Raw genomic sequence first — 20,859 nt, 5'->3', positions numbered from 1 at the left:
TTGCTAACTACATCCAGAGAATATAAGTTGAGTTACTGTTTTGTTTATACTAAAGGGTCTATCTTATTATAGTTACAAAGAATTTGATATATTGCAAAATCTTAAAAACCACTATTCTTAAAAAATTCTTTGAACCATAAATTTTTAGTTAGACTATAATTTATAAACTCTTTGTGTTAGAGCATATTGCATAGAGAAGCATACGATAACAATTTATATCATTAATTTTATTTAATACCCACCGAGCATCGCGAGGGTTCTAATACTAGTTGCATTATTAAAAATTAGAATAAGCTCAAAAAAATTATATAAAAACAGCACTAGACTGCGTTATATCCTTTTATTTTACAACAGTCTCATTCGTAGACGAATCTTCGTTATTTATGCTTGAGAGAAGCGAGAAGAAAAAAATAAAAAAATCAAATTTGGTCGAAAAAATTTTCCGACTAGTAAAGATCTCTCTTTAACTTCTCCCCTTTCTCACACTTTATTCTTAAAACGTAAATAACAATGAAAAACAGGTCTTTTAACGACTACTAGCTTCCTCTCGTTCTTCCTCTTATCTTTTTTCCCTTTCTTGAAATTGAAACTATGATTTATTCAAAGTGTTTCAACCACTTCTTAAATTTTTTCCATTAGAATATTTCTTTGATTCTTTCCACTAATTCCGTTTTTAATTTTTGTCTCTTCGTCATGTACATTAAAATCTCTTGTGCTGATTTGGTAAATTTGGCTCTGTGCAATATTAAATATGTATGCGGTAAAAACCGGGGCAAAAAGTTATGACCTTCCGACGAGAGGTCGGAGCAAAATAGGAATGTGGACTTCAAAATGTGACGTTGGTTCGAGCTCGGTGATTCGGATGAAATGAAGTCCGAGGGGTCATTAGTCCGTTAGGCCGAAGTGACGCCGGTTAGCATGAACGTGAGAAATCCGTGACGGGTTGGATTTCTCGCCGTCTGTTACGCTACAGTCGTTGTGGCGCCGCCAGTAGTAGTAATTAGCGTATTTTATCATATTTGAGTGAAAATTAGGGTTTTAACCCTTGTACTATAAATAGGGGTAAACCCTCTCATTAGGATCATCTAGTTTCTACTCTCACACTTTGTAAAATCTCATATTCAAGTCCTAAGTTCTATAACAATTTGGCTCAAGCACAAAGTCAACGCTCTGTACTGAACCAATTACAGGGGCAAACAATAACAGATTCAGGCTACTTCTATCCTTGTTCTTTATATATAATTGATTGTTCTTCCATATTTCATTGCGTTAACGACAGATCAAACCACATATCTTTTAAACCGTGTATAAATTCAATTGTTACCTTTTTAGAGGTAAACAAAATACTATATATTTTTCGAGTAAATATCGTAGGTAGGAGGACGTACGTAAAATTTAATTATTAAATAATTAAAAATTAGAAAAAGTTCAAAGAAAATCAATATAGTACGTAAAAAACACCATGAAATACCGTTATATCCTTTACTATTTTAGAAGGGTGTCAATCGTAGAGGATTCCTACCTTAAATTCATCTACAAATACTCACACGTACGCAACCCATACAGTTGGTTTTCCTTAATAAAAACCTCGTAATTACACGAAGCCTGAAAAAGCGGGAACTGAAAATACTGTCTCTCTAACCACCACCACCTTTCTCCTCTCCAATTTCTCATTTCTTTCCTTTTTCTTCGCCGCCGTAAACCACCCTATCTTACAAATTTTCCATATTATATATACATATACTGTTGTTTGTTAGGTTTTCGAGATCCATCCGTATATCACCATATTAGAGTACAGTACGTAGGATATCAATTTGATTTTATTTACTTTTTGTTTTTGGAAAAAGGAGAAAGCAAAAGCTGCTCTTCAGAGACAAATATCGGAGATTTTATGAAGGCGGATACTTTATATGCATGTGTGAAGAAACTGCGTTCACGTAGAAAAATAGAGTGCGAGAAAAAGTGATTGTGATCTGTTTTGTTCCGAAATCTGAATGATCTTCCAGGAGAATACTGATTTATTTTCGGATAGAGAAAAGTGTTAGTAGAAAATTCCAAAAAAAAGAATCAAATATTTGAATTTCTGTGTGTTTTAAACAAAGCTTACGGCAAAGTTTTGACAGATTTCAACTATTTTAAGCATGTTCGGATCCAAATATGAGTTTAATATAAATCCTTCGCTTTTTATCCATTGAAAAATCGTAATTTTTTCTTCGTTTTGAGGAAAAAGACGAGTTGTTTTGCTTGAGGTACTCTGTTTTACCAAAGTTTACGTTTAAGTTTTAACCGATTTCAACGTTTTTAAGCACGTTCGTCTTCCAAATCTCAGTTTAATATAAAATCTTCTGTTTTTTATCCATACAAAAATCGTGATTTTTTCTTCAACTGAGAGGGGGAAAAATCGAGTTGTTTGATAGCGTTGCTTGAGGTACTCTGTTTTGCAATATCAGAGTTTTTTTTTTTTTTAAATTATATTTATTGTTATTTGACGTATAAGAGATGGAGCAAAAGAATATGTTGTTATCAGCTTTGGGTGTGGGCATAGGTGTTGGAGTTGGAATTGGTTTGGCTTCAGGGCAGACAGTTAGCAGATGGGCTGGTGGATCTGCTGCTAATGTTATTACACCCATTATTATGGAGCAAGAGATGCTTAATCTCATAGCTAATGGCAAAGATAGTAAAGTCACTTTTGATGAGTTTCCATACTACCTAAGGTAAAGGAAAATAATCAGTGGAACAAAAAACCTTTCGCCTATGCCCTGTTTCATTTCATTTATATCTGTAATGCTCTTTATGTGGGAGAGGCAGGGACTAGCCTCATCTACTATCCTCCTTATTACTAGTTGTATTCACTCCGTCACAATTTATGTTCCCATTTGATTAGGCACGAAATTTAAGGGAAAAAAAAAAAGACTTTTGAAATTTGTGGTTCAAGATCAAAACAATAAAATTATTTTTAAATATAAAAAGGTGACATTCTTCTTGGGACATACTAAAATGAAAAGCGTCTGTAATGAATTGGGACAGATGGAGTAATTATTCTCCAATGTGTGGTACTATATGTTGTTTCATTTGCTTTGTATCTTGCTATTTTATATTTTCCCTCCTTCGGGAACTTCTCTTTTTGAGCCGAGGGTAAATAGCCTCACTACCCCACAAAGGTGGGGTAGACCCCACTTGTGGGGTTACATTGGGTATATTGTTGTTGCTGGTCTTTAATGTTCAATATCTGAAAAATAGAAGTAATATGTAGCACTTCTATTTTTTCCGGATATGTATTGTTGAAGCTCTGTTCTGATTTTGAGTGAGTTCAGTGTGTGGAATTGTTGGAAGGTTAGCCAATATAGTATATGTAGCACTTCTATTAGGCTCAAGAGACTGACATAGTTCTTGGATTTGGAGGTACTGGCCTTACTTGTTGGTACCTTCAGGCTAAGAGAATTCATATCCTATGTTCACCTTAGGATTTTTTACGCTGCATTAAAGCTGGCTTTCTTCTCAATATGTTATCACCATGATCAAAGCAATGAAATTTGAAGATTGTTTCTTGGTATTCTATATACTCCAATGATTTGAATGAAGGATCTGGCTTTGCTTGTGAGTGAGAAAGAGGTCGACTGTTTGGTCAGATTAATGACCTGTCTTTAGATTAAAAGCTTGATTATATCAGAATTTGCACTTTTTAAGCTTTTAATCAGCTTTTGACCCCAAGTCCTCCAACTTCTGCTTTGTCTTGATTGAGAAGAAGCTGAATTGTGTAGTTTTTCGCATGTCATGCAGCTTCTTTATGTACAAGAGCTGCATGTCCCAGGAACTTATGAACTCTGTTTCTTTTGAAAATTTGTGCTAACGTCAAGTTAGGAAATGGAAAGTTTGTGTACTTGCTGCTTAAAAAATGACAAGCGTTTGCATTTGAAATTAGGCTCACTTCCTGTTTGTTCCACAAATCAAGTGCTTTGTACTATCAGCTCTGTGGTAACTTAAGGCCTTCTTTTTGAGTGGTCTCCGTTTGCATTATCAGGCTGGACTTTATGTTCTTGTTGAATTTTATCATTATAAAGACCTCTTTTCTTCAGTCCCCTCTCTTAAGAAGCTTTGCTTCTTTGCTTGGTCTATCAACAATATCTGCCACTTTGGCAATTTCTGAGTGACTTGACTTAGTAGAGTGCTGCAACTTACTGATTTTGGAAAACATATCATATGACAGTGAGCAAACAAGGGTGTTGTTGACAAGTGCTGCTTTTGTTCATTTGACAAATGCCGACTTTGCTAAGCATACTCGCAACCTCTCCCCTGCTAGTCGAACAATTTTGCTGTCAGGGCCTGCTGGTTAGTTTTTGCATACCATACATTGGATTTGGCTTGAGTTTTCCGATTTGCTACCCATTCATTTTCTATTTATGTTTTGCATTTTCCAGAACTTTATCAACAAATGCTTGCCAAGGCATTGGCTCATTACTTTAATGCCAAGCTGTTGCTACTGGATGTAACTGATTTTTCACTGAAGGTATGTTAATAAAGAGCCTAGATTCACCTTTTCTTCTCCATCTGCTGAATATTCTGATGGCCAGCCTTCTACAGATGCAAAGCAAATATGGAGGAACATGCAAAGAATATGTAAGTCAAAAGTCCACATCTTCTCACTTGTCCTATGCCCAACTTTCCTCATTTGATCATGTCAATCTGTTCGCAGAAATTCATTTTTCATATACAAAGATATTGATGCATTAAGTAAAATCTGTATTGATTGTTGATAACTTCGATTATTGCAGTCTTTTAAAAGGTCTGTATCGGAGACAACTTTGGGGCGAATGTTTGGATCCTTTTCCATGCTTCAGCCTAAGGAGGAAAACAAAGGTATGAACTAGATCACTTTACAGAGAAACATACCAAGTTCCTAGGAAGCTGGCAATTCTATGCAGTAAAGATACAGAAAAACTAGATTATAAGTTTTTTTTTTTTTTTTTTTTTCCACAAAACAACCAAGTCTCCTGAAAAGCTAAGATTCTGTGCAATGCTGATACAAAATAAACTAGATTATAAGTTTACCGAATTTTGAGCACCTTTTTGGTTTCACCGAGTAAAGCTTCTTTATTTAAACAAGTCTTGAGTACGGTTATGAAAATTGTAGTTGTTAACTTTGTAGACATTGAAGCTTTTAGTTTTTGGTTGGCCCTGGCAATTATTATTGTTGTGGATTGTTTTGGCTAACCTGCTGAGATTTTGCAACTTGATGCTCCAAAATCTATGCTTCGTTTTTTTTGTTTTGTTTTGCTTGCTTTTTTTTTTTTTTTTTAAAAACAAATGCATGTGATTCTGTTGCTGCAGGCACATTGCGTAGACAAAGCAGTGGAGTTGATATCGGATCAAAGTATGACATCAGTCTTCTTTTATCCTATGAATATGTTACTCACTTTTTTTCCTTCTTTTTTTCTTGGTCATGTCTGATTGTTGTTTCCTGATATGCTTGCAGAGATGGGTCTTTAAAAGCTACAAATATGCGTAGGAACGCATCTGCCTCGGCGAATTTGAATAATTTTACTTCATATGGCTCATCAGGAAATCCAGGTTTTGACTTGCATCAACCATGAGATTTCTTTCCTTGAAGCTTCACTGAATTAGTTTAATTGCCTTGGTCCCTTCGAATTGCTTAAGAAGCAGTTCGACTGTAATTGATTCCCCAACTCTCTTCTCCAAGCTTTGGCTTAAATTCTTCTACCCTTTTGTCTAAATGGTGAGATCCCAGGGTTGAGTTTTGTTAGGTTCTAAGAACCTTCTGTCGGGCTAATTATAATTCTTAAAGACAAGCCAATGAACAATTCTGAATTTCTCTCTTCATTTACACAGGAGATTCTTTTAGAGAACTATGGAGTGTTTATTTCTTACCTTGTAAGTAGGCAGAGATTCTACCCAGCTTGTCAGCTGTGACTCAATTTGTAGATCAGTGACTGAATGTGCTTCATTATTTTCCTTTGAGGGTCTGCCCAGAGATTGGGTCTTTCATGGAAGAGTTTGTAGGATTCTTTTCTGAGATAGAATTTATAGATCTGCTTAAGCTTCGAATTGTGCATCAATAAATTGATGCAAATGTTTTCCTACTCTACTCTTTCACAGCTCCACTTACGCGCAACAGTAGCTGGTCTTTTGATGAGAAGCTTCTTATACAGACCTTGTACAAGGTATTCATTTGGGTTTTATGCATCCCAAACTTTTTGTTAATAATCAAGTATAATTTGTCCTTTATAGCCATTGCCTGATCTTTCTCTATTATATTTGTCGGACTAAGATTGCTGACTCCACTTACAGGTTCTTGTCAAAGTATCAAAAACCAGTCCCATTGTTCTGTATCTCAGGGATGTTGAGAAAGTCCTTTGTAGATCAGAAAAGATATATGTGTTATTCCAGAAAATGCTGAAGCGATTATCTGGAGCTGTTCTGATCCTTGGTTCAAGAATTGTGGACCCTGGAAATGATTATAGGGAAATAGATGAAAGGCTTTCTTCAATATTTCCCTATAACCTTGAAATCAAACCTCCAGAAGAGGAAACCCATCTTGTTAGTTGGAAGTCTCAACTAGAAGAGGATATGAAGATGATCCAGTTTCAGGACAACAGAAATCACATAATGGAAGTACTTTCTGCTAATGATATAGAATGTGAAGATCTAGGTTCAATTTGTATGGCGGACACCATGGTCCTCAGTAACTATATAGAAGAAATTGTGGTATCAGCAATCTCGTACCATCTGATGAATACAAAGGACCCTGAATACAGAAATGGGAAGCTTGTTATTTCATCTTCAAGGTCGCTCTTATGTTCTATTTTTTCTCCCTTTGTATGATGACAAGTGTAAAATCTTGCTGAATTCCTGACTTTCAAAACCAACAGCTTGTCCCATGGATTGGACGTATTTCAGGAAGGAAAATCTGCTGGGAAGGATACCTTAAAGCTCGAAGCACAAGCTGAAACATCGAAGGTAGGAGAGTTTGGTTTATGTTTGAGAAGACCAATGTAACTTTGAAATAGTAGACTTCAGAGGTTTTAAGTTATTCTCATTTATTTTAGGATGCTCAGGGCCCAGAAACCAGTATTGCAAAACCCGAAGACAAAACTGAAGGTATCCCCCCAGAAACAAAAGGTGAAGCTGAAGCTCCTGCCCCTCCAGTAAAGGATGGAAACGTTTCAACTCCAGCGCCAAAAACTCCTGTGAGTTGGCATTCTGATTGTTCAGCTCTGTCGGAAAATAAGAGAAGATGCGATATATTGAGTAATTAATGATTTGATGAATACATGGTATATGTATTTATATGTGTGAAACACGACACATCTGATATTTGTCAATGCAGGAGAACATGCTGATTAAAACTTTACTCTTCTAATATGCTAATGTTCTAACCATGATTCTCACAAGCTCAGAGTTATGTTTCTGGGACCTCTGTATCTTGAGTTTCGATCCTTTAGCTGAGCAGATTATCAGTCATACTCCTAAGCACTGAACGTTACCATGATTTACTTGTCCTCTTCATTTTACAAAATTTACTGTAATATGGGGCACAATCCCTTGTTTTCCTTATTACCACTTCAACCGAAGATTGCTTTATGTTGATTGTAACAGGAAGTCCCCCCTGACAATGAATTTGAGAAGCGCATAAGGCCTGAAGTCATACCAGCAAATGAAATTGGTGTGACATTTGCTGATATTGGTGCCCTGGACGAACTCAAAGAATCTCTTCAGGAATTGGTGATGTTGCCCCTGAGGAGACCGGACCTATTCAAAGGTGGCCTTTTGAAGCCATGCAGAGGAATACTGCTATTTGGGCCCCCTGGCACAGGGAAGACTATGCTGGCGAAGGCCATCGCGAGAGAAGCTGGAGCAAGTTTCATCAATGTGTCTATGTCTACAATTACTTCAAAATGGTTTGGAGAAGATGAGAAAAATGTCCGTGCCTTGTTCACTCTTGCGGCTAAGGTCTCTCCCACTATTATCTTTGTGGATGAGGTTGATAGCATGCTTGGCCAGAGATCTAGAGCGGGGGAGCATGAAGCTATGCGGAAAATAAAGAATGAGTTCATGACTCATTGGGATGGGTTACTGACAAAAGCAGGTGAAAGAATTCTTGTTCTTGCTGCTACCAATAGGCCATTTGACCTTGATGAAGCAATTATTAGGCGTTTTGAGAGAAGGTACTATCTGATCTGCCAATGATGAATAGTAATTTCTTTTCTAAACATGAAGTATGATAAATATCAGCCTATGATATATACAAGAGTTGAGCTTTGTTAAGAACAGGAATCACATTCGAGGAGATAATGAATTCGGTGTTTCCTAGATTATTATTAACGTTGGGAGCATATTTCTAGTGTTAGGTACCACTATGTTCTTTTTCTGTTTTTTTATGTCGAATAGTAATCATCTCCCCTCTCAAATACAGAATTATGGTTGGTTTACCATCAGCAGAGAACAGGGAAATGATCATGAAGACTCTATTGGCCAAGGAGAGAGTTGATGAAGGATTGGACTTCAAGGAGCTGGCGACTATGACTGAAGGTTACTCTGGAAGTGATCTTAAGGTTGTATAACTTGTTTCTGGTTTTCATATTCTTTAAATCTCACCAGCTAAGAAATATGTGGGCAATTCTTGGGACAGAATCTGTGCACCACTGCTGCATACCGGCCAGTTAGAGAGTTGATACAGCAAGAAAGACTCAAAGACATAGTACGTGAAATATCTTCCTTGACCAATTTATATTGCTAATTGATTTTTGCTTGTTCATCCCTTTACTGTTCTATTCGCCTCTCCTATTAATGACCTTCAACTTCTGCAGGAGAAGAAGCGCAGAGCTGAGGAAGCTAAGAATGCTGGAGTTGCTCCACCTACAGATGCAGATAAGGAGGATAGGGTGATCACTATCCGGCCTTTGAATATGGCAGACTTCAAAGAAGCCAAAAATCAGGTTGGAGGAATTTCTCTGTATCTCTGTTGTCCGTGGTTTGCTAACATAGTAAGAACTTACTTTTTCTTCGAGAGGTTTCTTCGGAAAATTATGTACTTGATGTGGGCTGTGAATGATCAAGAGTTCACGGAATAAGTTGCACACCAAATGGCAGGAATAAGTTGCACACCAAATGGCACTTTTTTTTTTATTTGGCCCGACATCACGTATCAAGTCCTATGGACTTCTTTAGGCAACGTAACACCTAAATAATGCACCCTTTTTGGTTGACTGGATCCCATTAAGAAAGATTTAACAACTGCAGTTATTCATAGCAGTCAGTTTGACCTCTTTAAGCTTGGGTGAACTCATTCAATCAGTTTCACGGTGTACTTGTGACTGCAGCATGCGGGGATATTATCTCAGTACCACATTTTGATCACGTCATGTCTTTTGTTTTTGTGTAACAGGTTGCGGCTAGCTTTGCAGCCGGTGGATCGATAATGAGCGAGCTAAAACAATGGAATGAGTTATATGGGGAAGGAGGATCAAGGAAAAAAGAGCAGTTATCTTATTTTCTGTAGGATAGCTATATTGCATCTTCCTGCACCCTTCTCGACCCCTCATACAGTATGCATCTTTGGGGATTCAAGATGCTGACAAAAGAAAGAAGTTGTTACAGAGGTGATAAGTATATCTCAGATGATTAGAGAACAGTCGTAGAGATCAAGAGACTGACTTTGTAGTTTTATGTTGCAGGCTTGAAATCGTTGTGGTGTTGGTTCTGTAATATTTAGGTTGTACACTTCTGAAGGTACAGGTTGTTTCCTGTTTAACACCAAAGGAAAAGGAGGAAGAGACTTCAGAGTTGTTTTTCCCTACCTCTTCTTTTGCAAGTGCTAAAGAGGAAGCCAACCGCTTGTACTTTCTGTCAACAATTTAGTGATGTATGAGTTGAAGAAATTCTTTATAGATACTTTCTTGCAATGCCATGTATTTCTGCAATTATTTGCTTGACGATGGGAGTATGTAAAATCCACGTTTCCCGTCTAATCTCTATTATAACAGTCAGATTCAGCCTTTTATATATCAACTTGAACTACCTTGACAAAGTAAACTTGTACATGCGACGAAGAACCATTACGATACCCGTTTTTTCAAGAACCATGAAGAATTTGCCATTGTTTAAAGTTTAAACCTCGTCCATTCAAGAACCTAAAGCTTTTCAACAGTAATACCTCTCAGATTACTATTTCGTGCAAAACCTAGGAATAGATGTATCACCAACTCTTATACCCCCGATACAAATGCCAGAAAAATACACAAACAACAATGTAGCAGTGAATTTTTAACACATTAAAGTATCATATACCCCCGATACAAATGCCAGAAAAATACACAAACAGCAATGTAGCAGTGAATTTTTAACACATTAAAGATGATACCAACGTTCAGAATACCTTTGGACTATGCCGACTTTAGACATCAAAACTAACGAGATTTTTACCCATCAGATCAGTTTGTTAAAATTATATACAACAATAACATATATCTTTTTAAAAGTAACAAATATAGCACATTTTATAACAGCTATGGCATTTTGAAAAGAAAAAAAAAAAAGACAGTAACAACTAACACCCTTCAGTGGTCCACATAAAAATCAATTTCAGGGGAAACGAAACAATTATTATTGTCGGCGAAAAGACCAAAAGTCGAGTCCTTATCAACTTAAAATTTCCATTCAGTCCCTCACAATACTGCCATATTAGCTCAGTTAGGACACACCATCATTTCAGCATGTGGACCATAGCGGACAAGTGCCGACCTACCACATAACATTCCACAAACATCTTTGCCTAGTCCCACCTCTTACGTTATAATGGAATTCTGAGGTGAGTATGATAAATCGTCTTCAATCAGTTTGTCACAAGTCTAGGGATTTTGCCGATAAAAGAAGACAACTTAAATAATTGAAAACAGAACAGCATAATAAACAAAACACATAAAAGAGAATTCCATGTCATTATTATACATTAACATAAATTCCACGATCTTGAACACTGCACGTTCTCTTTGAACCTAAAAGACACTTCCACCATCTTGTATCAAAATTCACAAGGACAATCACAAGATGCATCTATAATACCACAACAGACTCCCTTTTTCTTCCTCCTAACATAGTGAATGTCTAAGCTTTCTTCTTATCTCTCAATGGTCCTCGAGGAATTTTACTCAATGCCTTTGCATCAAAGACGGCATACTGTTTCTTGAGTTCATGCAAGGCTTTCTCAGCAAATGAATCCACTTGATCCTCATATTTCTCATAGAGAACAGGTACAGTGTGAAGCACCACAACAACTGTTTCAAATTACACAAAATCAATCTCAAATCCCAGAAGTAGCATATAAATCTAAGACAGGAGTTGATCAGGGGTGACGTTACTTACTTATGTAGAACAGGGTCAAGAAATCACAGCAACCGCCCAAGATTGACGCGATCCACAAGCCACCAATGACCTGGTAAAGTTACAAGATCATAACATGAAATTCCACACCCAAACTCCCAAATATAATGTGACTAGACAAAACCAAACTAATCATTCTGATGGAAGTATCACTGAATATTTGCACGAAAATTTAAGAGACGCACCAAAAGGAACATCTTCAGATCTCTTCCAGATGCAATTTCCCTCAGAACTGCACAGGCGCGATTCATCTCATTCCTAAGAGCAGAGGCGAACTCCAATACGGGTTTCTCAGGAATGTGAACTTCCGGAATGTGTGGTGTAGATCTACACAGGGTAAAGAAAACATCTATCAATCCAGGAATCAATCAACCACACTTCAATCCCAAACTAGTTAACGTCTGATATATGCCAACCCTCTAATTTATATTCCCATGTCTACTATACCAATCCTCTAATATATATTCCCCTTAAAAGCTAAACAAGTTATAACTGCTATACCAATCTTCTTAAAAGTTAAACAAGTTATGTCCGCTATACAATCTTCATTTCACGGTGTACTTGTGACTGCAGCATGCGGGGATATTATCTCAGTACCACATTTTGATCACGTCGTGTCCCTTGTTTTTGTGTAACAGGTTGCGGCTAGCTTTGCAGCCGGTGGATCGATAATGAGCGAGCTAAAACAATGGAATGAGTTATATGGGGAAGGAGGATCAAGGAAAAAAGAGCAGTTATCTTATTTTCTGTAGGATAGCTATATTTCATCTTCCTGCACCCTTCTCGACCCCTCATACAGTATGCATCTTTGGGAACTCAAGATGCTGACAAAAGAAAGAAGTTGTTAAAGAGGTGATAAGAGTATTTTCTCAGATGATTAGAGAACAGTCGTAGAGATCAAGAGACTTACTTTGCTGGTCGTAACTGAGTCTTGCTGACCTGTTCGCTTTGCATTTAATTGTAGTTTTATGTTGTAGGCTTGAATGAAATCGTTGTGTTGTTGGTTCTGTAATATTTAGACTGTACACTTACTGAAGGTACAGGTTGTTTCCTGTTTAACACCAAAGGAAAAGGAGGAAGAGATTTCAGAGTTGTTTTTTCCTTCCTCTTCTTTGCAAAGTGCTAAAGAGGAAGCCAGCCGCTTGTACTTTCTCTCAACAATTTATTGATGTATCAGTTGAAGAAATTCTTTATAGATACTCTCTTGCAATGCCATGTATTTCTGCAATTATTTGGTTGATGGGAGCATGTAAAATCCACATTTCCCGTCTAATCTCTATTATAACAATCAGATTCAGCCTTCTATATATCAACATCGACTAACTTGTCAAAGTAAAACTTGAACATGGCGACGAAGAACCATTACGATACCCGTTTTTCAAGAACCATGAAGAATTTGCCATTGTTTAAAGTTTAAACCTCGTCCATTCAAGAACCTAAAGCTTTTCAACACTAATATATCTCTCAGATTACTATTTCGTGCAAAACCTAGGAATAGATGTATCAGCAACTCTGATAACCCGATACAAATGCCAGAAAAATACATTAACACAACAACAACATATATTCCCTCTGGATTAAAAAAAGAGTCCACTTGTCTTTTTTTTTTTTTTTTTTGATAAAAAAAAATCCACTTAGCAAATCAGAAAAAAAATCAACCTTACTTTTTCATATTTGTTTCATATTTATCCCTATTACGTGTTATATAATCAAATCTCAATGCCTATTTAATTAGAGATAATTTAATCAAATTACTTATTTTTATCTAGAAGTTAATATTTTCTTAAAGAGTGTGTAAATGACTAAATGAACTCTTTTTGGGAGTATCTTTTTAAAGGTAACAAATATAGCACATTTTATAACGGATCGCGTTTTGAAAAGAGAAAAAAAGTAACAACTAACACCCTTCATTGGTCCAAAATAAAAATCAATTTCAGGAGAAACGAAACAATTATTGTCGGCAAAAAGACCAAAAGTCGGGTCCTCATCAACTTAAAATTTCCATTCAGTCCCTCTCAATACTGCCATTAGGACACACCATCATTTCAGCATGTGGACAACTGCCGACCTACTAAAGAACATGCCACAAACATCTTTTACCTAGTCCCACCTCTCACGTTAATAGAATTCTAACGTGAATTTGATAAATCGTCTTCAATCAGTTTGTCACACGTCAAAGGATTTGGCCAATAAAAGAAAATAACTTAAAAAATACTTCACAAAAATAAAAACAGAACACCCAAATAAACAAAAACATAAAAGAGTATTCCATGTCATTATTATACATTAACATAAATTCCACGATCTTGAACACAGACTAAATTCGACCACCTTCTCTTCGAACCTAAAAGACACTTCCACCATCTTGTATCAAAATTCACAAGGACAATCACAAGACGCATCTATAATACCACAACAGATAGTGAATGTCTAAGCTTTCTTCTTATCTCTCAATGGTCCTCGAGGAATTTTACTCAATACCTTTGCATCAAAGACGGCATACTGTTTCTTGAGTTCATGCAAGGCTTTCTCAGCAAATGAATCCACTTGATCCTCATATTTCTCATAGAGAACAGGTACAGTGTGAAGCACCACCACAACTGTTTCAAAAAATTACACGAAATCAATCTCAAATCCCAGAAGTAGCATATAAATCTAAGACAGGAGTTGATCAGGGGTGACGTTACTTACTTATGTAGAACAGGGTCAAGAAATCACAGCAACCGCCCAAGATTGACGCGATCCACAAGCCACCAATGACCTGGTAAAGGTACAGGATCATAACATGAAATTTCACACCCAAACTCCCAAATATAATGTGACTAGACATGAGATTTTGAGACCAAACTAATCATTCTGATGAAAGTATCATTGATTATTAGCACAAAAATTTAAGAGACACACCAAAAGGAACATCTTCAGATCTCTTCCAGATGCAATTTCCCTCAGAACTGTAAAGGCGCGATTCATCTCATTCCTAAGAGCAGAGGCAAACTCCAATACGGGTTTCTCAGGGATGTGAACTTCCGGAATGTGTGGTGTAGATCTACACAGGGTAAAGAAAACATATATCAATCCAGGAATCAATAAACCACACCCCAATCCCAAACTAGTTAATGTCTGACATACCAATCCTCTAATTTATATTCCCACGTCTACTATACCAATCCTCTAATATATATATATATATATATATATTCCCCTTAAAAGTTAACAAGTTATAACTGCTATACCAATCTTCTTAAAAGTTAAACAAGTTATGTCCGCTGTACCAATCTTCTTAAAAGTTGTAACATTTAAGCATATTCCTTGTAAAAGTGGTAGCATTTGTGTATAAGAGCAATAGAACTTACTTGGTAATGAAGGTGCTAGCATTGCTCCACAAAAACAATCCAGCAAGAGCAATCATCAAACCATGACAGAGAAGGGTAAGCAAATGGTATTCTACTACCTCAAAGAGAACCCAGATAGCTGTAGCCCCGCCAAGAAATGATGCAGATATCTTCTTGTTCCTCCACAAGAACACATCAGCAGCTGCACCACCAAACCAATACCAAAAAAATTATTATATGAATAAATCAGTCGAGTTGTATCGGATATATGAATCCTCAATATCCATTCCACTCCATTTAGATTACGAGTTCTTCCATTTTTTTTTTTTGATTGGTATTAACCTTATACCCTTGCCCCGAGAAATAAATTAATACTTTCTCCACTCAAACTAACCCTTCTTAAAACTTGCACCATCCACAGCCTAAAATATATACAAATTCCAAAACCCCAAAAAGGAATTAAAAAAAATTGTGCTAAAAAATCGAAACTTTAATAAAAAAACAAACAGCAAATCATCTCAAAGGTGACACTCAATGCCAAACTATTTAACAAAGTACTCCACTAAAACTAGTTAGAGGCAATTGAGTAACTTATTCAGACCAAGTACACAAACAAAAAGTCAAAAGCTTTTAACTTTTTACAGTCCCTTTAAACTTACTATAGGACTACAATATACAGATCCAGATCTAAAAACAATGAACTATGAAACCTTAATCAAATGAAAGATCCACTATGTTATCTAACATCAACCTATATCAATCTTAGTCAAACACCAAAAATACACACACCAAAATAGTACAAAATGAAAATAAAAGATTGATAAATCTAACTCAAACTTCTTTCTTTTGTTTATTGATCAATTAATCAAAAAGTATATCGAGATTTAAAAAAAAAAAAAAAAACTATACCAACAAGATATTTACTAAAAATAGAAAGATTCATAAACCTCACCCCAACTATTTCAGTTGTTTAGTGATTAATCAAAAAGTATATCGATATAAAAATTTAAAAAAAAAAAAATCAAAATCTGAATATTCATTACAGATTTTCCACAGTAAAAAAAGAAAAAGTTACTGTAGTAACAAGATCTTTTCAAGTTTAATATTTTAATTTAAGTGAAAAAATGAACTCACGTTTACCACCACCGAAGACTTTATGAACAGGACGTTCCCGACCAAATAGCCGACCAACTTTTGACTTAAAAGATGACGTCACCGGTGACGCAGGCTGAGGAGACGACGATTTATGCGGCGGAGACGACACCGTTTTGGGTTTCTTATCGTCATCTGAATCAGAAGAAGAGGAAGACGACGTCGTTTTCTTATCGTGATGATTACTATTGGAGAGATGAAGTGTATCAGCAATTTTCTCCATCATTGACTCCTCTTTATTATGTTCTTCGAGTTCCGTCATAGTGATAGTGTTGAAACCCTACAAAATCCGAGATTTATTTTATGTTGCAGAGATACTGAGAGAGAAAAAAGATTGAGAGGTTTTTCGGTATCTGGATGAATCTGTAGGTGCCTTTATAATTGCTGTTATTTGCTTTTAGTCCTTCAATTATTGGTGAACGTTACTTTCCATCTTATAGTATTTGATTATCAAAATGTAACCTTTTTTTTTATTCTCCCTCCTTTCCAAATTAGTGGTTATGTTTTGTTTCTCTAGATTCAAATTATGTTAACTTTGATCAATATTTTAAAATATATTGTAACGTCGTTATGGGGGTGACTTAGAAAACTAGATCTCCGTTGGGAATTTCGAGGCCGCGAGTGAGTCCGTAGCACATTTTTATGGATGTGTGCATGCTTTGTTTGCGTCTGTAGGGCCTTGGATTGATGTTGGAATTTTTGGGTGAAAGCTGGTGGAAAACCCTAAGCTACTACTCAAAATGGGCGAGTACTTGTTGGTGTGGGGCGTTATGGGTCCGTCGTAAATAACGATTAGTGACTGCGGTGAGGTTTCCGTTATGCAACGAGACATTGACCGCTGCAGAGATCGACGGGAGGCAGAACTCGTGTTTTATATTATTTATTCCGAACCCATTCCCCATTTGATTGCGCAACGATTTCAAGAACTCCGTGGCCAAGTGCTTGGGCTAGGTATAACTCTCTTGAAAGGTAGGTCTCAACCCTTCACTTTGTTCATTTCATCATAGTTTTAGATTCCATGATTAGTTAAAGGGTCTGTAATGGTGATTGAAAGGATAGAACCTTAGAAACTGCAAACCCTCAAATAAATAAATGGGTTACTGATTTTATTGTTGTTTAATCATCTAGGAGCATAGATTATCACTTCCTAGGATGAGAGTTTGATTATTACAAGATGGGAGTGATGTATTGAGACTTAGGGTTTCATAAAGATGATAACTTTAGCATAAAAACTGTTTGTAAAAGGGTTGAAACGATCAGAAAACCCATGAATGGATATAATGTGATTATTGGGATCAATACTAGTATGAATTCACTCTTAAGTGATAGTTCACCTATTCGAATACTCATATAGCGCTGTATTTCTAGACTTTAAACGTTCGGAAGCTTGCGAAAGGGGAAAGCTATCGCGGGGTGATTGCATTGTCCCAGTTCTGCTTTGAGGTAGGTTACGTTCTACTTGAATTAGACTTTTATTGGTTGATTGTATATGTTATGAAATTGATAGGAAAAGCATGATTAGGACTTCGGACATAAAGTGTGGTGGAAACTCCTTTATTTGATATTGGTTGATTGATTATGTGATCGACTATTATGATATGATAAAGAAGGAGTTAATGAATACTCTTCTTATTGATTTGGAGTAATCCCTTGTTCATACCTTTGATAAATTGATTCTTGCGTCTTAATATGACTTGTGGCATGGTGGTGACTTATGTTCTTGATATTGATGCACTGATTGTTCACATTTCTTAATAGATTGTGGAACGGAAATACATTGTGATGAGAAAGATAATATAAATATGAAAAGGCACATTTAACAGGGTGTGAGGATGTGGCCTAGTTATGGGCTTGTGATCCCGGAGTCGGTTCGGAGCGAGTGGTACATGGACATGTGGGTCCCTGCGCAGTCATGACTATTTAGACAAACATTACCATTTAGCATGTGTGTACAGATATGTGATAGAGATGAGATAATTCGTGAGATACAGCTGTGTTAGTGATTATATGATTTGGGTTACTTTTATTGGTTGATGGTTGTGTGAGCTTATCTTAATTCAGTGGGATGATTCTTATTGATAATTTATTGTGGTTATGTGTTGTTGTGCCTATATGTTATTTTATTGGTTTTGTGATGTTATGCATAATACTAATCTTAGTCGGCCTATGATATCTACCGGTACATAGTGTTTGTACTAATACTACCTTGCTGCGTTCTTTTGAGTGCAGATTGTGATCCAGAGACGTCTACCAAACCTCATATTTGGTGTGAGGCCAGTTTCCAACAGATTTGAGGGTGAGCTCCTATTCATGCCAGGCCGCCTGAAGATCTTTCTTATTTTGGATGTCTATTCCATTTCAGACATTTATGTTTAGTTCAGACAGTTGTTCTGTTACACCTCGAAAAAAAATTTCGTTGATGCACAGTGAATAGACTAACAAAGGGCACGAAGTATACGATGTTTCAATAAGTAAGAAATAGCATTTGATGATCTTAATTGAGATTTCAAAGACATTCGAGGTAAGAGAAGAACGTTTGCCAAGATAGGCAAGGTATACGGTACGTATCGGAAGAGATTTACAAGTAACAAGTTAATGATGACTTAATGATATTTTGCAGAAGAGATATAATGTCCCTTAGATTGTTAATGAGGTGCTAAAAAAGTGCTAAGAAGGATCCATAAGGATTGGAGATCAAACGAGTCGACGAGAACGAGTTCGGAAAGGGCAGGCATTATATGGCCCAACAACATGCGTCGTATGTTAGGCCGTATATTCGCCCGGAAGGGGGGGCGACCTCCTTTGGACAAATCTACGGCCGGACATACGGTCCATATAAATTATACGGACCGTATGTTGGTCGATAAACAGAGACGGGACAGTTAGGAGTTATTACTAAGGGGACCAAGTTCATTTCATTTCATTTCATCTTCGCTCCCCTTCTCTCAAGAACTCTGCAGAACATTTCTCCACACTTCTCCCACAAGAATTCAAGAGATACTAATGATCAACTTCATCAAACCAAGAGAATCAAGTGTAAGAAACTCATTAAAGCTCGTCCAAGACAAGAAATTCAAGTGGAAGTGGAACTAGGGTTTTGCTCAAGTGAAGTGTTTCCACCCAAAGTCCATTCCTACACCATCTAAGGTAAGTTTTATGGTCTTTCCATGTTGTTTAAGGTATTGAGAGGTTGAAAGACTTGGATTGTAGAAGGAGATATAAAACGGATCATGAATGTGAGAATAGTATCATTTTGGGTAGTAGCTTGGAATGAGTCATGATTCTTTATATGTTATGATTATAATCATGTTATAAATGACATTAAGAACATGGGATAGACATTGTATATGAGTGAATGTAATAGTGTGCCATGACCATGGATATGGATGATGTGAAGTGAATTGAGAAATATGGATAATGTAGGTGAATAAAGACTATTGATATGAGGTTGTGAATGTTATTATAGATGTTTGGGAGTTGATATATGATATGGAGGAAGTTGTATAAATAAAGGAGATGCTGCCCAATTTTCTCTAGTTTTAGTCAAGTATGCTAAGCTATCGATTTTCTAATGTTAGTATAAACTCTAATGAAGGTAGAAACGTGAGCATTGAAGGAGAACGTTCAAGCGATAGAATAGTTGAACGAAAAGGTATGTAAGGCTAACCCTTCTTTTAATAAGGCATGGTTCTTTGGCTATATACCCATCCTTTTATGAGTCTATAATGTCTTCCAAATGATTCCATCTTTAAAGTTACTAAAGCTCATGATTCTCGTTATGATTTGAGCCTACTGAATTCCTTATATGATGAGTTATCCTCTAAGGATAGATGTAATGTAACGATGATAGTAATGATGCCAAAGACGTTTATGAGCTCTTATGTATATGTGTCTATGTACGACTATTATGTAACACCGAGCTTATATGGCCGGGTATGATATGTATTGCGCGCACACCACTGCAGTTGGGTACAGATAACCCTGAGCCTTGGTAGGGCCAGGTATGTATAATCATCGAGCTTTGCCATGGCCGGGTATGTGAATTACCGAACTTTCGCGATCGGGTATGTTATGAATACGAATACAAATATGAATACGATTATGAATATGGATATGAAAATGTAAATAAATACGGATACGAATACGGATACGAATAAGGATACGGATATGGATGTATGTACACGATCACGCATTAGAAATGGAAGGTCCCTATGAAAAGCAAGTAAGTGTTTATGACGATGGTTCTACTACCTCCCATCTTATATTATTTCTTATGTTATCTATTATGTTCTATAATGATGTTGATTATGCTTTACATACTCGGTACATTTTTCTTGACCGACGTCCTTTTATTTGTGAATGTTGTCGTCATGCCGCGGTGGCTAGGAGACGGGCTTGATCCATAGCTTTATTACTCCGGGACTACGTAGTGGAGCTCCATCTCATTCGGAGCTACAACTTTTGGTATCTATTCTTTTGTGTACATACTTATGGGCATGGCAGGGTCCTGTCCCGCCTATATGATATGACATACTCTTCTTAGAGGCTCGTAGGCATGTGTACATGGTTAGATGCATTTAGCCTTGTCGGCTTATATTTTGTATGTCATTTTGTTAGCCTCGTCGGCTTATGTACATTGATATGGGCATAGTTGTTGATGGTGATATAAATGTATTGTTGATATGAGATTAGCATGAATGATTGATAGAAATTATGATTAAGCTATGTGGCTCACCTTTGACCGTAAATGTGAATGTATGATAAGAGGTGCCGGGTGAGTTGTAGGGTACCGTCATGGCCTCGGTTGGGTCGTGACTTGTTCATTCTTTAGACATTCATGTTTTAGAGTCCTTGTACGATGAATTTTGAATTTTAGGGTTGTAACAGTTAGGATTTCCGCACTTTTATTTGTTTATGGCATGGCTAGGTGTTTGGATGATTATTACTTGTTTATATCCTTGAACGTTTAAAATTTGGT

General features: G+C 36.6%; 3 protein-coding genes across 3 annotated transcripts; 1 reads left to right on the top strand and 2 right to left on the bottom strand.

Annotated features, from left to right (window-relative positions):
- Positions 1-2,484: 2,484 nt before the first annotated feature.
- Positions 2,485-9,664, top strand: LOC132030603 (uncharacterized). The gene is made up of 16 exons (XM_059420301.1): positions 2,485-2,714; positions 4,208-4,329; positions 4,419-4,507; positions 4,582-4,617; positions 4,773-4,857; positions 5,329-5,371; positions 5,474-5,568; positions 6,115-6,179; positions 6,307-6,803; positions 6,888-6,975; positions 7,065-7,205; positions 7,615-8,183; positions 8,432-8,570; positions 8,648-8,716; positions 8,826-8,954; positions 9,404-9,664. The coding sequence occupies exons 1-16, from the start codon at positions 2,500-2,502 to the stop codon at positions 9,515-9,517; spliced, it is 2,496 nt and encodes an 831-aa protein (XP_059276284.1). The 5' UTR covers positions 2,485-2,499; the 3' UTR covers positions 9,518-9,664.
- Positions 9,665-11,116: 1,452 nt separating this feature from the next.
- LOC132031886 (reticulon-like protein B2) lies at positions 11,117-12,800 on the bottom strand. The gene is made up of 5 exons (XM_059421761.1): positions 12,722-12,800; positions 12,430-12,448; positions 11,583-11,724; positions 11,380-11,449; positions 11,117-11,291 (listed from the first exon to the last, which is right to left on the bottom strand). Exons 1-5 carry the CDS (start codon positions 12,798-12,800, stop codon positions 11,122-11,124), a joined length of 480 nt encoding a protein of 159 aa, XP_059277744.1. The 3' UTR covers positions 11,117-11,121.
- Positions 12,801-13,655: 855 nt separating this feature from the next.
- LOC132030601 (reticulon-like protein B4) lies at positions 13,656-16,184 on the bottom strand. The gene is made up of 5 exons (XM_059420300.1): positions 15,864-16,184; positions 14,751-14,931; positions 14,302-14,443; positions 14,089-14,158; positions 13,656-13,997 (listed from the first exon to the last, which is right to left on the bottom strand). The coding sequence occupies exons 1-5, from the start codon at positions 16,141-16,143 to the stop codon at positions 13,828-13,830; spliced, it is 843 nt and encodes a 280-aa protein (XP_059276283.1). The 5' UTR covers positions 16,144-16,184; the 3' UTR covers positions 13,656-13,827.
- Between the last annotated feature and the right edge of the window lie 4,675 nt (positions 16,185-20,859).

The sequence above is a fragment of the Lycium ferocissimum genome, chromosome 9 (genome assembly GCF_029784015.1).
Source record: "Lycium ferocissimum isolate CSIRO_LF1 chromosome 9, AGI_CSIRO_Lferr_CH_V1, whole genome shotgun sequence".
Classification (NCBI taxonomy): Eukaryota; Viridiplantae; Streptophyta; class Magnoliopsida; order Solanales; family Solanaceae; genus Lycium; species Lycium ferocissimum.
The sequence above is the reverse complement of the archived record's forward strand: the minus strand, read 5'-3'. Positions and strand labels throughout refer to the sequence as shown.

Coding starts and splice junctions, on each gene's coding strand:
- LOC132031886 (XM_059421761.1), bottom strand. CDS start 12,800: ATGGCAAATTCTTCATGGTTCTTGAAAAACGGGTATCGTAATGGTTCT. Junction 11,450..11,582: donor ATCTGAAGATGTTCCTTTTG/GTGCGTCTCTTA, acceptor TAACTTTACCAG/GTCATTGGTGGCTTGTGGAT. Junction 11,292..11,379: donor CTTGACCCTGTTCTACATAA/GTAAGTAACGTC, acceptor AATTTGAAACAG/TTGTTGTGGTGCTTCACACT.
- LOC132030601 (XM_059420300.1), bottom strand. CDS start 16,143: ATGACGGAACTCGAAGAACATAATAAAGAGGAGTCAATGATGGAGAAA. Junction 14,444..14,750: donor GCTAGCACCTTCATTACCAA/GTAAGTTCTATT, acceptor TACCCTGTGTAG/ATCTACACCACACATTCCGG. Junction 13,998..14,088: donor CTTGACCCTGTTCTACATAA/GTAAGTAACGTC, acceptor TTTTTGAAACAG/TTGTGGTGGTGCTTCACACT.
- LOC132030603 (XM_059420301.1), top strand. CDS start 2,500: ATGGAGCAAAAGAATATGTTGTTATCAGCTTTGGGTGTGGGCATAGGT. Junction 6,180..6,306: donor TTATACAGACCTTGTACAAG/GTATTCATTTGG, acceptor CTCCACTTACAG/GTTCTTGTCAAAGTATCAAA. Junction 8,955..9,403: donor TCAAAGAAGCCAAAAATCAG/GTTGGAGGAATT, acceptor TTTGTGTAACAG/GTTGCGGCTAGCTTTGCAGC.